The sequence below is a fragment of the Saccopteryx leptura genome, chromosome 10 (genome assembly GCF_036850995.1).
Source record: "Saccopteryx leptura isolate mSacLep1 chromosome 10, mSacLep1_pri_phased_curated, whole genome shotgun sequence".
In the NCBI taxonomy this organism is placed as follows: Eukaryota; Metazoa; Chordata; class Mammalia; order Chiroptera; family Emballonuridae; genus Saccopteryx; species Saccopteryx leptura.
This window is the reverse complement of record NC_089512.1, coordinates 52133785-52152353: the sequence shown is the minus strand read 5'-3', so window position 1 is coordinate 52152353 and position 18569 is coordinate 52133785. Positions and strand designations below refer to the sequence as shown.

General features: G+C 52.0%; 1 protein-coding gene across 1 annotated transcript; it reads left to right on the top strand.

The window, feature by feature from the left end:
• Window positions 1-250: 250 nt before the first annotated feature.
• Window positions 251-13578, top strand: CAV3 (caveolin 3). The gene is made up of 2 exons (XM_066350889.1): window positions 251-500; window positions 12822-13578. Exons 1-2 carry the CDS (start codon window positions 387-389, stop codon window positions 13161-13163), a joined length of 456 nt encoding a protein of 151 aa, XP_066206986.1. The 5' UTR covers window positions 251-386; the 3' UTR covers window positions 13164-13578.
• The last annotated feature ends 4991 nt before the right edge of the window (window positions 13579-18569 follow it).

The following is an 18569-nucleotide window of genomic DNA, read 5'->3' as shown; positions in this document are numbered from 1 at the left end:
CCCCACTCCCAGGAGCTCAAAAGCTGACATGGCATGGCAAATCCTAGGACCTCACACCAATGGCCGAGCTGTGCTGCAGGCAGGGAATGCCAGCCTTCTGCTCCTCGCGGGAGGCGCGGTGCCCGCAGCAGCCCCCTTTAAGGAGTGCTGGGCCGTCCAGCAGAGCTCCGGTCTTAATTTTAGCTTGGAGGCCTGCCACACAGGCTTTGGTGAGAGGCCGGCTGAAGTTATGTGGGACAGCTGTCAGCTGGCATGCTGGGTGGGGCCTATTTAGCCGACAGGGGCACAGGTCTGGGGACACTGAACTGGTGTCCCTGCCCCAAGCCTTTTCCTCCCCGGCCAGCCACGCGGCTCCCATCTCCTCCCACGGGTCCCCCAGCCCCACGATGATGGCCGAAGAGCACACAGACCTGGAGGCCCAGATCGTCAAGGACATTCACTGCAAGGAGATCGACCTGGTGAACCGAGACCCCAAGAACATAAATGAGGACATAGTGAAGGTAGGTTCAGCGGGCCTGCCCAGGCACCCGCCCAGAGGGTGTTGAGTGTGCAGAGCGATGGGTGCTAGGTTGGGGAGGGCTCTGCTCCACACATAGTCAGCTTCCCTGCAAAGAGGCCTGTTCCTCTGTCTTCTTCAATCCCTCCCTGAAAAAACAGGTTTTACCCCCATCCCCAAGAACCTTTATATAAACAAAAGCAAAGAGCCGCACATGCGTGACCCAGGCATGGTCTGTGGTGGGGGAGGCATAGTCCTTACTACTCTTAAGCTCTTCTCATTAGCTCCTGGCCGTTGGCCCAGGATGAAGACAAGGTGGCCAACTTGGGCTGCTTCCCATGCCAGGGGGCATTGCTGCGGTCTCCGTAGTGGGCACAGGGTTAATCCCTGGAGGGCAGCATCCAGCAGGTGGTGACTGTCCCCATGGCACTTCCCACCCCCAATCCCACCCACTTAGCACTGCCCACTGTCCATCCCCCAGGTATGGGGCCATGCCCAGTGTTCATGCCAGCTCCCAGCCTGACCCCTGGTCCAGTGGCCAGGCCGGGGCAGAGGCCTCCCAGAGGGCACCCATGCTCAGAAGCGGAGTGGGTAGGCAGCCATGAGGGAGTCTCAGCAGCCACGGCCACTGCCCGAGTCAGGCCCCTCTCCTCGCCAGGCCACCTCCAGGCCCACCCCCTCACTCTGACCTCCACTCGATACCCACAGGGGTCTGCCCACAGCAGGGTGCCCAGCCACCAGCATCGGAGTCACTGGAAGGGCTGTTAGAAGCGGGTGCCTGGGCCTCCTGGGTCCTACTGAATGCATCAGACTTCAGACAAGCACTACCCAGTAGTAACATAATACAACCCTTACACACTCTCCCCATGCAAATGGACATTTTCTAGCAGCCACGATTTTAAAAAGGAAAAACAAACAAAGGACATTAATTTTCCTATTGTTTATTTCACCCAGTATATTCAATATGGTATCACTGCAACATGTAATTGATATAAAACAATTATCAACAAACTACTGTCCAGTCTTTTTTTATCTTCAAGATCCAGTGTGTACCTTAGACTTAGGGTACATCTCAGTTCAGACTCCAAATTTTTATCAGGAATCCTTGTTCTGTACTTAATTGCATACAGTGTACAGCTAAAATGTCCAAATTTATTAACTTGCCAAATTGTTCCAAACATTCTTAAAATTTGCCAATCCTAGAACTGAGTATCAGCTTTTACACTGTAATTAAAATTATATAAAATTTAGAATTCTTCAGTTATACTGCCCGAAGCTCATGGCCACTGAACTGCACAGTATGGCTAAGGAGGGGTCCTAAAGCAGCCCGCACTGCCATCCTCCCACAGGACAGCTCCTGTGCTGGAGGAGGCCTAACTTCTCCCCCTGGCTTTCAAACCCCAGCACAGTCTTGGCTCCAACTTCCTTCTACCATCTTCCAACCCCTCTGCCAGAAGCCGACCACACCAACCAGAACACACTCCTGTGTCTATGCCAGGAGTGCCCACCTTGTCGTGGCGAAAGCCTAGGTCAGCCTTCAAGACCCAACTCATCCATCACCTCCTCCAGGCAGCCCTCCACAGCTCCTCCAGGCAGTTGATAGCTGGCTCTCTGTGCCCCTACTTCATTCACTCAGGCATTTCTCTAGAACAGTTCATATATATATTTATGAACTGCTATAAATGTAATATATATGTAATTAATGGTGTTATATATATATGTAATTAATGATATTACATAAAAGTACTATAAAGGGGAAAATTGGGGAGCAAATTTTGCAGGCTAAACAGTACTATCTAAGTGGAAAATAGTACTCGTCATGGTTTGCACGGTGCAGTAATAGTCTCAGACTTGACTTCAGCAGATCTGGTTTCAAATCCAGGCTCTTCTACTTAAAATGATGACACCAGACATGTCATCTAGGTTTTCTGAGTCTCACTTTCCTCTGTAAAACGAGCATAATGAGCACTTGCCTCCACCAGGTAAATGAATCTCAGGGCGGCGCTGTGCAATAGAAATACATGGTGAGGATTAAGTGCAACGCGGGGTTGAAAGTACCTGACACAGTCCCGGGCGCCAAGCCAGGACAGGACAAACGTGAGCGGCGTGGGAGCCTGGACGGTCTCGCTGGACATGGGAACCAAGCCAGCGCCAGCTCTTACACCCAGGCTCCCTCTGTCGGTCCCCAGCCGGCTGCTGGGAATGGAGACTGGCGCCCCAAGGGAGAACGTGGCTCCCAAAGGAGACCCACAGTGGGTGACTAGTGAAGATGGGCTCTCAGGTCCTGCTGAGCCAGAAGCAGGCTGTGGGCTGGCTCCAGGCCCAGACTATAACCTGAAGGAGGGACGGGGCCCACAGATCCAGCTGCTCCTGCAGCCTCCCCTGGGGCTGAGCGCCAGGAAAATGTCTCTCACAGGTGGAGCAAGAGGCCCTGCAAATAATCTTGCCAATATTATTTGGTATAGTTATTGGGTATTTCCTGGTTTGCGTAGTTATTTATCTTTTTCTTTCTTTCATTTTTAACAAGAAATGAAAACTTTTGAAGTTTAGAACAGAGATCTTCAAACGAAGTCAGATAAGTGCCACACAGGTTCAGTCATACTGCAGGGTGCTGAAACGGTCTGTGGAAGAGTCCAGGCGGCAGGAAGGAGAGCGAGCGTGGATCACCTAGGCGTCTTCCGTCAGCTGGGGGAAGACACGCTGGAGGAAGGAAGAAGGAATAGGGAATGGGGGGGGGGGGGGTGAGGGAGACAGAGGCTGTGATGAAGCTCAGAAGGAACCTGGCAGGGGTGGTTTCATGAGTGGTCACAGGCTCCATGTGGCCTAGGACGAGGGCTACAGTAAGATGCTGAAATAAGACCAGGCTACAGAGACCCAAGTTCTGGTCCTGGCACCTGACACTAGCCTGCTGTGTGATTCTGGGCAAACTTCTTTCCCTCTCTGGGCCTGAACCCCTGGAGTAGAAAGAGGCTGGGTAGAAAAGAGAGGTCTGTCCCCTCTACCAGCTGCTGAGGTTTCACACAGAAAAGCCAAAAATGGAGAGTAGGGAATGGATCCAATGTGTTCACGGATTTGACCCGTGGCAGAGGGAGGCATTCCCTTAGACATTCCAGAGTTCAAACTTCCCCAAACTTCCCCAAGCAAGGCCTGGTGCTGCCCTTGGACCCACGTTAGAAAATAAGTGGTAAAGACAGAGGGAAGCCCTGTGCAGCCCCAAAGACTTGAACTGTGGCCCCCAAGGATTGCACGGGGCCCAGGCAGAGGGGAGGCTCTCGGGGGACTGGAGCTGAGCAGCTGAGAAGCACCCCCTGGGATTCCCTATGCCCCACCATCACCACCCTCAGGAACACTGATGCTGCAGGTCACTACTGAGCGCCTGCTATGTGCCAGGGGCTGTGCTGTCCCGGAGGAGCTGGTAGTGCCAGGCTCTGGGGTGGTGAACGTGTGCTAGTGGTCCCTGGACTCTCTGCTTGCCAGTGAGGACATCTCTCCCTTCAGACCCGCGCTGTAAATCCTCCAGCCCTCTCCCCCATGCATTCCTGCAGGGCCCCAGCCCTCCACCCGTAGTCCTCCTGAGTTATTTCTGCGAGGGCTCAGGGTCACCTCATCACAGGCTCTGTCCCTACCTCACACACAGGCTCCCGTCGTGCTGACGCCTGAGCCCAGAGGCTCACACACGCCCTTCAGATTCCGGCCCTGACCATGCTTTCCTTGGGTGCTCAGAGTCAGCCCAGCAAACGAGGCAGGGGACTGACATGGTCCCAGCCCAGCATTCTAGATCCCAGCCCACCTCCAACCCACACCTGCCACCAAACGCCCTCCACCTGCAGAAAAACACAAAACCAACAGGCTTTGTGCAAACACCCAGAGGACCTGGCAGCCCACCAGTTGCACAAGCTCTGCTCCCAGTGTGCGCCCATCTGGACTTCCCATTACAGAAAGATCAAATTGACCTGTGTGTCCTCCTTCTTGAGAAGAATCCTACCCAACAGGCAAGATGAGACTGAACTAATAAAAACGGAGAGGAGGCACTAAACGCCATAAATTAGTTCCAGATGGGGCATCACGGGAGCTCAAGAGAGGAAGACATTACTTTTATCTGGGAAAATCAGGAGCCAGCTTCAGGGGGAGGTGGTATCCAGGAGCATTAAAAGTGGGGAAAAATTTTATTTTATTTTATTTTTATTATTTTTTTTTTCTGAAGCTGGAAACGGGGAGAGATAGTCAGACAGACTCCCTCATGCGCCCGACTGGGATCCGCCCAACCGAGATCCACCCGGCACGCCCACCAGGGGCAACACCCTGCCCACCAGGGGCGACACCCTGCCCACCAGGGGGCGATGCTCTGCCCCTCCGGGGCGTCATTCTGCCGCGACCAGAGCCACTCTAGCGCCTGGGGCAGAGGCCAAGGAGCCATCCCCAGCGCCCGGGCCATCTTTGCTCCAATGGAGCCTTGGCTGCGGGAGGGGAAGAGAGAGACAGAGAGGAAGGGGGGGGGGTGGAGAAGCAAATGGGCGCTTCTCCTATGTGCCCTGGCCGGGAATCGAACCCGGGTCCCCCGCATGCCAGGCCGACGCTCTACCGCTGAGCCAACCGGCCAGGGCTGGGAAAAAATTTTAAATGTAGAAAGTGGAAATAAGGCTTTCCCAGAAGAGGAAACAACGTAGGCAAGGCCGCATCATTGAGAAGAATGATGGACAGAGTCAGCACATGTGAGGGATGGGTATCGCCTCTCTCCAACCTGTGTGCATGGCAGACATGACTAATGGATCACAGCACTTTTCCAGGAAGCCACGGACCATCAGCTAGGCAGCGCTGGCTCACAGATGAAACCTCTTTGCTCCTCTGTCTGCAGGAGTAAAAGGGGACTAAGACAAACCACCTGAAAGGGAACTTGTGGGAAAGAAGGCAGAAGGGGCACATTGAAGGTGGATTATGGAAGGCCATCCAGCCTGCTAGTCATTCCACATGGGCAATTCTTCCTTCTGGAAATGTCCTGCCCTATGTCAAGTGCCTCTAGGAAGGGCCACATATAGACTCAGCTGGGAAGTCTGCTGGTCTCACTGGTGGCCGCTCCTGCAGCTACAGTCAGATGGCAGCTGGGGCCATGATCACCTGGGGCTTCTACTGGGCTGGAACACCAGCAACGGCTCACTCACACGCCTGGTGCCTTGGCGGGTATGGCTGGGAGGGGGGCTCAGCTCCCACGGTGCGATGGCTGAGCTTCTATCTCCGTGTAGTTTGGGGCCTCTCCCTTTAGATGTCCTCTCCACCAATTTCTAGTGCAAGGTATAGCAATGGACTTGTAATCCCACTGGTCAGGGTATGAAAGTGAACTTCTAATATGGTGGCTCAGAGCTCCCAAAAGCAGAGGATGCCAGACCCTCCCAAGGCTTAGTTCTGAAAACGGCACAGCATCCCTTTTACCTCATTCTTGTAGTTAAAGTGAGTCACTGGGCACGCCCAGACTCAGTAAGGATGAGACTCTGCAAGAACATAAATGCTGAGAGGCATGACTAATTGAGGGTCATCTTTGGAGACTAGCTAACCACCCACCAAAAGCTGGTGCACAGCCCTGGCCGGTTGGCTCAGCTGTAGAGCGTCGGCCTGGCATGCGGGGGACCCGGGTTCGATTCCCGGCCAGGGCACATAGGAGAGGCGCCCATTTGCTTCTCCACCCCCCCTCCTTCCTCTCTGTCTCTCTCTTCCCCTCCCGCAGCCAAGGCTCCATTGCAGCAAAGATGGCCCGGGCGCTGGGGATGGCTCCTTGGCCTCTGCCCCAGGCACTAGAGTGGCTCTGGTCGCAACAGAGCGACGCCCCGGAGGGGCAGAGCATCGCCCCCTGGTGGGCGTGCCGGGTAGATCCCGGTCGGGTGCATGCGGGAGTCTGTCTGACTGTCTCTCCCCGTTTCCAGCTTCAGAAAAATACAAATAAATAAATAAATAAATAAAAACAAAAGCTGGTGCACAGCCAAGCCTAGAGCTCATCCCGGGACTATTTCTACTGCTCTCCAGCCCACCTGCACCTACTCTCCTGAAGAGAGGATGAGTGGCCGGAGAGACAATGGGAACAGGTGGGCAGGAGGGAAAGGACACGGCTAGCGAGATGGGGGGGTGGGGGGGTCTTCTGACACAGGCCCTTCTCTGGACCTGAAACCCTCTCTTCACAGCTCCTTCACATAAACCCAAATCCCTGTAAGAGCCAGCCCAGGTGCCCCGGGGCCCATACGGAGTGTGCTCTGCACCGCAAGCTCCAGGGAATCCCTGGCCCCTCCTCTGCCCTCAGAACTGGTCTGTGCTGCTTTCTGTGCTCCTACCAGGGTGCCCAGTGCTGCGGTGACCGTGGCCGGGGAGATGGCAGAGGAGATTCAGGATTTGATGCCAGGCCAACTTGGGCTCCACCCCTGCTTGTCTCTCACATGCTGAGTGAAATACTACATATAAGCTACATGGCCAGTAACTGACACATGCAAAGGCCAACTTGTGGGTATTGTCTGGCTTTCCCAGATTGTACAGAATTCCATTATTGTTTTCACCAATTATAACTCAAGAAGCAAAGCTTTGCCATTTTTCAGCTGTTTGCTGCTATTGCCTCATTTCAGCTTCCTGCTTTGTAGGCCAGTGCTTCCCAAACTATCTCAGTGTGGGCCAGTTTTATTACTATTCCAATCTGCTTATAAACCAATACTTCTGTAAAATTCAATAAGAATTAATTACTAGAGAAATCAAATTTTAAAAAGGCATCCACAATGTAAGCTCCAACTTTTAGTATTATTAAAATCAACAGACATAAAATGACTGGGTCAGATTGCCGTGAGTATTTCTAACTACTTACTCTCAACTTCTCTACCTGTTCTGCTGTGGAGGGGGCACTGACTGAGGGCCACTCTTGAAGCAGCAAGGTAATAAGTGAGAAAACTAAGACCCAGCAAAGCTAAGCCACCCATGGGTCTTCTGATTTCAAAACTAACTCCGTGTCACAAGGGATCTTGAGCCAATCCTCTATGTGTAGAATTAAAAACAAAAACCCCAGAGGCCCAGAGAGGGAAAGCACTGTGCCCAAAATCACACAGCAGTAACTCGGTGGTCAAGTGGACACTGGAACTATGTCTATCCTCCTGCCTAGAGCTGCTTCCCCCACCACAAATGCCTGTCTGAATTGTCCAGGGCCCTGGAAGCCCAAGGACTGAGTCATGGGGAATCTGGGGGAGGTATTTTTGACAGGGGTGGCTGCTGGCCGCCCCCGCATCCTCCAGCAAAGCCTGGCCCTGCTGTCCTGCCCCTTCCCTGCAGGGCCTGTGCTGGCTGGTGCCGATAAATCAACTGGCTCTCCTGCTGTTCCAAAAATAAATATGCCAGAGAAGGGGACACCAACTGAATGAACAGCCACATTCTCCTCCTCCTACCCCAACCCCTCCCTCCAGTCCCCAGCTACACACCGAGCCTTGAGGCTCTGCTGATGGATCCAACCCCTGCCCCACCACCTTACCCCAAAAAACCATGTCTTCTCCTGCTCCTGAAATCAAATTAAGAACTGAAGTCACTGTGTGCTTCTGACACACTGACATGACTGCCCAGAGCTGCCTGAGCCGGGTCTTATAAATACCTCCCCAAATCAGCACGCTACAACCAGAGCTGTCTCCGCGCTTAAGCCCAATTAGAACAGCTGCTTCCTCCCAGCAGCCCATCCCTCTGAGAACACATTTTCTGATTCACAGAAGACAGACCTGTCTCCCCATACATAGTGCCCAAAGGCAATTACTGGAATGAATTCCAGTGTCAGCACCAATGGCTTCTGCAATAAAGTGATAATTAAAAGACACAACAGAGAGACCTCAGGGGATAGGATTATTACCATAAACAGAAAATAAGGGAAAGAGGACCCACCCACGTTATCAGCACAGGCTGAGCTACGTGTGCACCCACACGCTTGTAGCCAGGTGGGTTGAAGAACCATTGAAGAACTGTACTTATGATCTCGGGTGCCAACAGATTTTCTGACATATATTTTCATAGGAACTTCAGAGCAGTTGAACAAATAATTACCATCACAGAGCACCTACCACATGCCAGGCATTGCACTAAGCACTGCCCAAGAGGTGGTGTGCCTGAACAAAGTGGATGATGAATGACTGCTTGCTGGGATGGATGGATGGATATGGATGGATGGACGAACAGATGAAAAATTTTTTCTATTCCTCATAATGAGGTTGTAAGAAGTAGCAGACCCCCCCCCCCCAAAAAAAAAAAGTAGCGGACCCATTTTACGGGTGATCAAATGAAGCTCAAAGAGGTTAAGTTATGGGTATTTGCCAAAGTCCTTCATCAGATGATGCAAATCCAGGTTTGGGACTCTAGCTTCCAAAAAAAAAGCTCTCTGTAACAACCATTGCCACCAACAGCTAACAGTGCTGACTCAGGTGTTCTGTGCCAGGGAGTGGTCTGAGTAGTTACGTGTTTTAACTCATTTCATCCTCCTACAAACTTTTTTAAATCTAGGAAAATGCGGCACAGAAAAGCTAAGTCGCTTGCGCGAGGTCAGAGCCAGTAAGTAGCAGAGTGACTCACACCTAGTAGCGTGAGTACAGCCCAGGCTCTTCTCCACTCTGTTGCCTCTTAGAGGCCAGACATAAATAATCGAATGTGTCAAATTAAGGAATATGCTGGAATAAATGAACAAAACAGGCTGGGCTGCGGAGCGGCTGGGGACGTTGATGACTGCTAGGAGCAGGCTCGGTTGTTGGGAAGAAGGGGTCGAGGGCGCTGCCTTGAGACAAGTCTCTGGCCGACCAGGACCAGACCGCAGAGGGGGCAGTTGTCCTCCCTGACAGCCAGCATCTGCGTCATGGTCAGACCCTGGCTGGGGCAGTGTGAAGTGCTTAGATTAGAATCAGGATGCCTGGATTCAGCCTGGGCCCTGCCTGCCTGCACTGGGCTGTCTGCCCCTCTGTACAGTGTGCAGGCAGGGCTGGGTGGTCGGTGGGTCGGGAAGCACCATCCTAAGGAACACCCACAGGAAAGGTACAGAGGCCACAGTGCTCAGCAGGAGAGGGAAGGAAAGAGGGCATGCCGGCAGGGACGCAGGCAGGGAGGCAGTCTCTGTCCACACGCCGGCCAAGTTCCAGGGGCTGCAGCCTGCTCCGGAAGCCGCCCGGTGCTGAGAGGCCTGGGCCAGAGCGCGGGCCCTGGTGGCAGTGGCGGTGGCAGAGGGGCAGGTGGCAGTGGCGGTGGCAGAGGGGCTGGCAGCAGAGAGCAGCTTCCAGGCCTCAGGAGTTCCACTGAACCTCGACCAGCATGGGGAGTGTACCCAGATCAAGGCTGGAATAGTCCCCAGGGCCTATTCTCCCCAGCTGCTTAGACTTGAAAGCGCCCCTAAAAACAGCAACTGGACTTTTGCCCCATATAAACCAGATCTAGAAAATGCCAGTACTTTCCACCCATTCTTCAAAGCCGTGAGACATCCCCCAATCAGCATGAGCTTTCTTTCCCAAATATCCAGCACACCACTCTTCCATCTCTGCCTCCAAACCGCATGGTCCCCCAAATTCCCGGCCAGCCACCACTTACCGGAAGCCCTCCAGGAAGAAGTACTATCATTCCCAAGAGATGAGGACCACATTCACATTCTCCCCCTTCCATCCAGGGGCTTTATGAGCCAGAGGGAGCCAGAGGTGAGACTTACCAGAGGGTCTTGGCAGGCCCCCTACTGACTCCCTGAGTCAGCTTCTTCACATCGCCTGTGGCCTGAAATCTCACCCTAAACTGTGCTCCCTGTTGACATGTCACCCCAGGGGGGCCTCATCCAGAGCTGTCCCTGGGAGATCTGGGCACCTAATGCGTGATACAGGAGCCCAGAAGCTAGTCATGTCAGGAAAACAGGACTCAACCTTGTATGTACAATATGGTTGTGCCCAATCCCTGCCCCTAAAAGTTACACTGGAAAGAAATGCACCCAAGCACTAATTTTGGTACCAGGGAAATGCGAACCGGAGAAGCTTTTGTTTTCTTTTTGCTATTCCCTTAATTTTCTGCAATGTGGCTATGTTAATGTATAATGAAAATTGTAATAATACCATTGTGCATAGAGGAGAGACTTTCCTCCCCCCAGCAAAAGTGGGGAAGGGGCCCACCCTGGAAGACCAGAATTTGAGCTCAGGCCACAACAGACCCCGTGGGGTCCTCTTCCCATCAGTCTGATTAGTCAGTGCATTCATTCAACCAACTTTTATTAAAATGGTTCAAAAGCAATGAAGGTGGGCACTACTCCCATTTAATAGATCAGCTAAGGTTTGGTGATGCTAAATGACATCACATCAGAGAAAGCAGCTAGAACAGTGCTTAGTGCATAGCAGGGATTCAACAAAGTGACATAGCTGGAAATTATCCTTTTGTTGTTGTTGTTGTTGTTTTTTGTATTTTTCTGAAGTTGGAAATGGGGAGAGACAGTCAGACAGACTCCAGCATGCACCCAACCGGGATCCACCCGGCACGCCCACCAGGGGGCGATGCTCTGCCCATCTGGGGCGTCGCTCTGTTGCAACCAGAGCCATTCTAGCGCCTGAGGCAGAGGCCATAGAGCCATCCTCAGCTCCATTGGCCAACTTTGCTCCAATGGAGCCTCGGCTGCGGGAGGGGAAGAGAGAGACAGAGAGGAAGGAGAGGGGGAGGGGTGGAGAAGCAGATGGGCGCTTCTCCTATGTGCCCTGGCCGGGAATCGAACCCAGGACTCCTGCACGCCAGGCTGAAGCTCTACCACTGAGCCAACCGGCCAGGGCAAAGTATCCTTGTTTTAAGTTCACCGATTATTTTTCCACTCCCCCAACGCGGCCTTAGTCATCACTTCAGTAGGATGTATGCATTGGATTCTCTGAGCACATATATTCCTTCCAGCTGCAAAGAGGGACATTGTGGACAGCAGGGGTAGGGAGTCTGAGGTCCCTGCAGGACCAGATCAAGGAAATCAACTCTGCCTTCTTCACAAGGTGCTTCAGGCCGGCTTGGCCACACCAGATACCAGACTCCCTCACTTGCCAGAGTGGTGTGGCCCTCACTTTGCCACATGCCAGATCCTAAAATGGCCCTCAGACCTGTGCACTTCTCTCAAACTTATCACCACCACTCCGACCCAGGTCACCACCAGGTCCTGCCTGGACTATGCGACGGCCCGCAGCTGGTCTCCTCACACACCCTCCCACCACCCCCACCTCGGCACCAGAGCAGGCTGCTCCCTGCACAAAAGCCTCAGAGGCTCCTCGTCACACAGATGTCTGTCCTGCCGCCGTCTCCAGCCTCACTCCAGTCGTCTGGGCTTGCACTCACTCACCTTCTGGAAACACCTGAATCTCCTTGAGGGCACACACTGTCCCACCAGCTCCTTGCTCACAGCAATTACTGCTCCTTCTGCCCCAAACACTCTTTTTGAGCAGCCCACAATCCCTCCCTTCACCTGACTACCTTCAGGTATCAGCTTAGCTAGATGTTTCTTCCTCCAGGAAACCTTCCCTTTTCCCAGACTGAATTCAGTGTCCTCTTGTGGGTGCACATAGCCCCCTGCCCCTCCTGACCAAAACACTCACCGCTGTGGTACAACCACCTGCCGTAGCTCTGGGACAGCAGGAGCCTTTGCCTGTTCACCACCTTATCAGCAGATACCCTGTAAATGTTTTCCGTGTCACTTTGTCCAACTCCCTAGGATCATCAAATAACAGAATTTGGGAGCCACACCTCTAGGCCTGCCTCTGACGTACCTCTGGCTTAAAGCAGGTCCGTCAGCTCCTCTGGCCCGCTTGCACACCCAGAGGTCGGTCAGCTCCTCTGGCCCGCTTGCACACCCAGAGGTCGGTCAGCTCCTCTGGCCCGCTTGCACACCCAGAGGTCAATCAGCTCCTCTGGCCCGCTTGCACACCCAGAGGTCGGTCAGCTCCTCTGGCCCGCTTGCACACCCAGAGGTCAATCAGCTCCTCTGGCCCGCTTGCACACCCAGAGATCGGTCAGCTCCTCTGGCCCGCTTGCACACCCAGAGGTCGGTCAGCTCCTCTGGCCTGCTTGCACACCCAGAGGTCAATCAGCTCCTCTGGCCCGCTTGCACACCCAGAGGTCGGTCAGCTCCTCTGGCCCGCTTGCACACCCAGAGGTCGGTCAGCTCCTCTGGCCCGCTTGCACACCCAGAGGTTGGTCAGCTCCTCTGGCCCGCTTACACACCCAGAGGTTGGTGACAGGTCAAGTCTCCTTCAGGACCTGTGGGCTCAGGAACCCTCCAGGGGGTTCACATGCTCACTCACCAAAGTGGGTGCTGTGATTGAGGATCCTCTTCCTGCCCCTGCAGGTGGATTTCGAGGACGTGATCGCAGAGCCTGTGGGCACCTACAGCTTCGACGGCGTGTGGAAAGTGAGCTATACCACCTTCACTGTCTCCAAGTACTGGTGTTACCGCCTGCTGTCCACGCTGCTGGGCGTCCCGCTGGCCCTGCTCTGGGGCTTCCTGTTCGCCTGCATCTCCTTCTGCCACATCTGGGCCGTGGTGCCGTGCATTAAGAGCTACCTGATCGAGATCCAGTGCATCAGCCATATCTACTCACTCTGCATCCGCACCTTCTGCAACCCGCTCTTCGCCGCCTTGGGCCAGATGTGCAGCAGCATCAAGGTGATGCTGCGGAAGGAAGTGTAAAGCCAGATGACACGAGGGGGGTGCAGGGGTGTCGGGCCGGGCTGGCCCCACGGTACTGCTCCACAGGGACCGCTGGAGAGCTCTTTCTCCATAGGGACTGCTATTCTTCTCCTCCCCCCAAGATGGGAGCACAGAATTTAGGGAAACCAGAAAGAAAAGACAGCCCACCACAGAAGCACAGTGGCCCTTCATTCTGCCCCTGCCTGCCCCACCACGATGCCCCCATGACTGGGCACGTGGGAAGAATATTTGCTAAGAGGCAGCTACCGCAAGTCTTTGCATTCACGTGTACTGTAACAGCACCAGCCAGCATCAGTTCCCACCGGGGTCCACCTGTCCCCATGCGCCACCCAGGAAAGCCCCCAGTGACTGTCGGCGTTGGCAGGGTGGCTCCAATAAAGGGTTTCGGCTGCAATTGGAGAATGCTGTGTTTTGTGCGTGTCCGTAAGGGGCGTGCAGGCCCTGATCAGCTCCAAAAATACATTTCGCTGCCCTGAGAAACAGACTCAGGACACGTTAGCTGGCCCTTCCCTTGGCCAAATTCAACAACCAGAACAGAGTTTGGTTTCTAGTGGGATTCCTCTTGTTAGCTGGGTGTCTGATCCCCCTCCCCCCACCACCCATGTTCCTAAGGAGATCATTTCCCACTGATTTCTGTTGCCCCCGGTCAACAACAGAAGAAAATGACCCCCAGGCTGGAAGGGGCAGGGGGCCTCCTTGGCAACAGTGAGGTGAGGACCTGGGTTCAGACATCTCAGAACCTCCCCTATGGCTCTCCAGACACCAACCCCCTGGCATCGCCAGTTGACATGTGGACACCTCCAGCCCTGAGATGTGATGAGGGCAGAAGGTCTCATGTGTGCAAGTGTGGACTCACAATACAAATAAGCAATAAAAGGGGGCATGCTCACCTCCCCCTCACCCCTGAAAAATCAGAAACAATTACTCAAAGATAATCTTACAGTCTTTAGAGATGCTTTTCCCAACTGTGTTATCCAGAACTTAGTCCTCAAAAAAAAAGAAGGGATGGCTTGCAGGGGTAGTCAATCTTTTTATAAAAACCACCCACTTTTGCAGTGGTGGTCAACCTGGTCCCTACTGCCCACTAGTGGGCATTCTAGCTTTCATGGTGGGCCAATCACGGCACCATTTGGTTGCTCTGCTGTGGCCACCATGAAAGCTGAAACGCCCACTAGTGGGCGGTAGGGACTAGGTTGACTAGCACTGCAAAAGTGGGCAGTTTTTATAAAAAGTTTGACTACCCCTGGTGGTTAAATTTGTGTGTAAAATGCTATATATTTCTCTTAAAAGATTTCCAATAGACCTTAGCACATTAAAGGCTCTGAGAAGTCCTGCAGTCAAGAAACTTGGTTAGGCCGTTTCCCTCAATCCTATTTGACTATTTTTTTTAATGCAATACCCACTTAAGTTTCATAAAATTAAGGTTTCATAACACTCTTCAAGTTTCCAGAGGCCTCACCTCCCTGGTTCCTGGCCATGAACCCTGGGGGCTGTGGGGCAGCCAGAAGGGACCACACACGAAGGGGAGACAGGGCACAGGCAGCCTTGTCTAGCCCTGCCTCTCCTCCTAGTTACCTCACTGGCCTCGATTTTGTCATCCACAGAAAGATCTCTAATGCCAATTCCAGCTCTAACATTCTACCCATTTTTGTTTTTCTAGTATCTTATGACATTTTCAGACACAGAGGAAAGCTGAAGGGTTTGTGGCAGACACCTATACACCCGCCATCTAGGCTCCACAAAGAACAGTGAACTGTTCCTGTTTTGTCACATCTCTATCCATCCACCCATCTCATCCTCCTCACCAAAAAGTAAAAATAAATAAATACAGTGTTAAGACAAACATCGAAATTGCACTTAATAGGTAAACGTACCTGTTCCCACTAACATTAACACCAAACCTACAGAACCTATCTCATTCATAACCCAGGGACTGCCTATATTTTGCTCCTAAACACTTCATAAGCAATCCCTTAGTTTTTTTCCAGGTGAGAAAGCTTCAGTCCAGAGAGGTTAGCAGGTTTGCCAAAAGTTGCACAGCTAGCCAGTATCTGCACTATGCTCCCAGCCCCCGGCCCTTTGCTCTAGCCTGGAGCTCTGCACATTCTCAAGGGCACTCAGCGAACCCAGGATCCTGCTGAAAGATGCTGACGCCAATCAATATTACTGACATCCTCCTCAGAAAGCCTGTCCTTCCAAACGCCTTTTGAAATCCAGTTTCAAACTTGGAATTGGGTTACGCAGAGATTTTTACCATCTTGACATTTGCTGAAACCTGATTTCACTCCAACACCAATTTTTCAAGCTCCCCCTCTTTCTCTGGAGGCAGAGTATGGCGTGTGCTCAACTACCTGTGCAGTTCACAGAACTGGAGGAAGGACACACACTTAGACGCATGTGTGTGTGAGGAGTTCTGATCTTTCCAGGAATCCCCTTGAAAAGTAGGACGCAGAGCGGCACGCCGGCAGTGATGCGATGGGCCGAAGGGGGAGGCAGAGCACCGCTCCCCCTTGTAGCTGCATCCAGGTAATGAGGGGCTGGCTCCTGCTTCAAGTGAAGGTCCGGTGCCCAGGAATGACCGCAAACCCGTGTGTGATTTCACAGGTAGCCCCTATAGCTCATTTGAGGAAACACTTGTTAGGGTCCCTTCAAGGTGACAATCTAGAACCCTATTACCTCCAGAGTTAGACTGTGGCACACAGTGGGTATGACTAAGTCATACAAGAGGTTTGTCTCTGGGACTTAGAATGTTTTCTGACAGAATTCTGATTAAGGAGAGTAACTGTCCAAGGACAATGGGACCAGGACCCCTTCCCCCACCGCCCCCTGCCCAGTTGCCCCTCTGTAACAATCAGGCAGATAAGTCTGCAGCCCCACCAGGGGATTCAAGTCTGCTAGCACCATGTATAGTCACTGTTCTTGGGAGGGAGCAAGAAGGTGAAACAATGGGTGAAAAAAACAAGTTTATTAAGTGCACCTTTTGTAAAGCAGCTAATGAAGCAGACATCTCATTACTGGCCACACCGTTCACCAGCTGGCACAGTGCACGAGGGTACCACAGAAAGTCACCACAGGAGAACAAGGTCAAGGAGTGCACATTGCATTAAGTGGTGTTTCACGGCAATTAAATGTAAAAAGGTTAAGCACTTGGAAACCAGGATCTTCATAATAGGCAGCCTCCTGCCGTCTCAACCCATCAGACCTGGCCTGAAAGGACCTCAAATTGTGTGACAGAATTTTTTTCAGGGCCAAAAGAAGTAAGGCTCAGAGTCTTCAAGTATTAACACTTCCCTTTTGACTATCAGAACAAGAAAACATTCCAGAAGAAAGTCTGCACGCTCCAACTGACTGGCGCCTCCAGCCACACACTGGCTCTGGAAACTGGACGACTGAAGCGACAGAGCTCCAGGTAGCCTTCTGGACTCACATGCCTTCTCCCAGGTGGTTGTTGAGAAAGGGCTAGGAGACTGAATATATCCTCCCGGATGAGCCTGGGACAGGAGGGCTGCATGGCCGGGGGTGCTGCTGAAATCAAATGCCACTCTTTGCAACAAAACACAGACTCCTGCTCCATAGTAAGACCTGAGGTACCATCCAGAGCTTTCACAGAACTAGGAAAGTGTCCTAGTTGGTTCTGGAGTTGCAAGAACTGTTCTCAGGAAGGTTGCACCCCAGTCAAAAAAATATATGAGTCATCGTGTCCTTGATCCCTTAGTGGCTTTTGTAGGCTGCTAGGATGGCAGCTTCCCTAGGAACAGCAGGGATGGGGGCATCTCTGGCTGGGGAGCAGAGAGACTCAAATGCCAACAGACCCCACCACTGCTGCCTGTCCAACCAGAGTGTTCCAGTGGTCCTGTACATGGACACTGAGACCCCTAACCAGCCTCCTGTTAGCTTCCCAAAGAGCACAGACTGGCTGGTGTTGACATTCTCAGTGCAAATCCCGGCAACACTGTGCAATGCCTCTGGGTGCAAAGATGATATTTATTGTCTTTGGTCTCCAGTTAGCACTGCAGATCTTGAACTAATGCTGAGACTGAACCCTGGCATTTCAGCGCATGCCTCTCTTCTCCCTGAACATTTAGACCCTGCTAGCTCACCATATGGTGTGCATGCATGTGTGCATCTATGTGTATACTGCCGTGTGGAAAGAGAAGAGGAAAGTGTGTAGCTTTGGAAAACGCTCTTACATTATCACAGCGAGTCTAAAAATAGGTGTGGAAATTTAAAAATAGTGCCACTGAGCTGGCCAGTCTCAGTCAGAAAACCTCAGATCTATGATTTAGCAACTTAAAGGTGTTCTTTTGGACATGGTCATGTCCGACCTCAAGGCTGAGAGGACATTTGAGAACCTGTTTACCAGGTAAGTAAAGCCTTTGAGACCCTTGGTGAATTGTTCTTCTAAATAAAACACAGACCCTGGCAGGTTGGCTCAGTGGTAGAGTGTCAGCTGGGTGTATGGATGTCCTGGGTTCAATTCCTGGTCAGGGCACACAGAAGTGCCCATCTGCTTCTCCACCCATCCCCCTCTCGCCTCTCTCTCTCTCTCTCTTTCTCTTCCCCTCCCACAGCCATGGCTTGATTGGAGCGAATTGGTCCTGAGTGCTGAGGATGGCTCCATGGCCTCTGCCTCAGGCACTAAGAAGAGCTCAGTTGCTGAGCAATGAAGCAACACCCCAGATGGGCAGTGCATCACCCTATAGAGGGGCTTTCCAGGTGGACCCTTGTTGTTGTGCATGCAGATGTCTGTCTCTGCCTCCCCTCTTTTCACTTAATAAAAAAACAATTTTTTCATAAAATAAAACATGCACAAGCAGCACTTGTGCCTCTACTAGAACAGGGCAGACATATCATCACTGTGGGTCCTTTTGGCCAAAATGAAAACACCAACTCTTGTAGAAAAACTAAGTAAGAAAACCATAGGATTCCCCAAAATGGTGAGTCATGTAGAAAAACAAAAAGTGCTGGGAGGTAAGAAATTCCAAGGAATTCATCCTTCAAGCTGAATTCAGCCAGCAAAAAAAAATCATTTTTTATTTTTTAAAGTGTTCAATTCAGTGGTTTTTAGAATATTCTCAAAATGTGCACCATCGCCACTAATTCCAGAGAATCTTCACCACCCAAAAAAGAAAGCCTGAACCTATTAGCAGTCACCCCCCACTCCCCCAGCCTCTAGCTCCTGGCCAGCACTATTTCAGAATCTGTCTCTATAGGTTTGCTTCTGCCAGACATTTTATATGAATGAAATCATATACTATGTGGCTTTTTACAATGGCTTCTTTCACTTAGTATAATGTTTTCAAGGTTCATCTATGTTGTAGCATGTATCAGTACTTCTTTTTATTCTGAATAACATGCTGTTGTATAGAGATACACATTTTATTT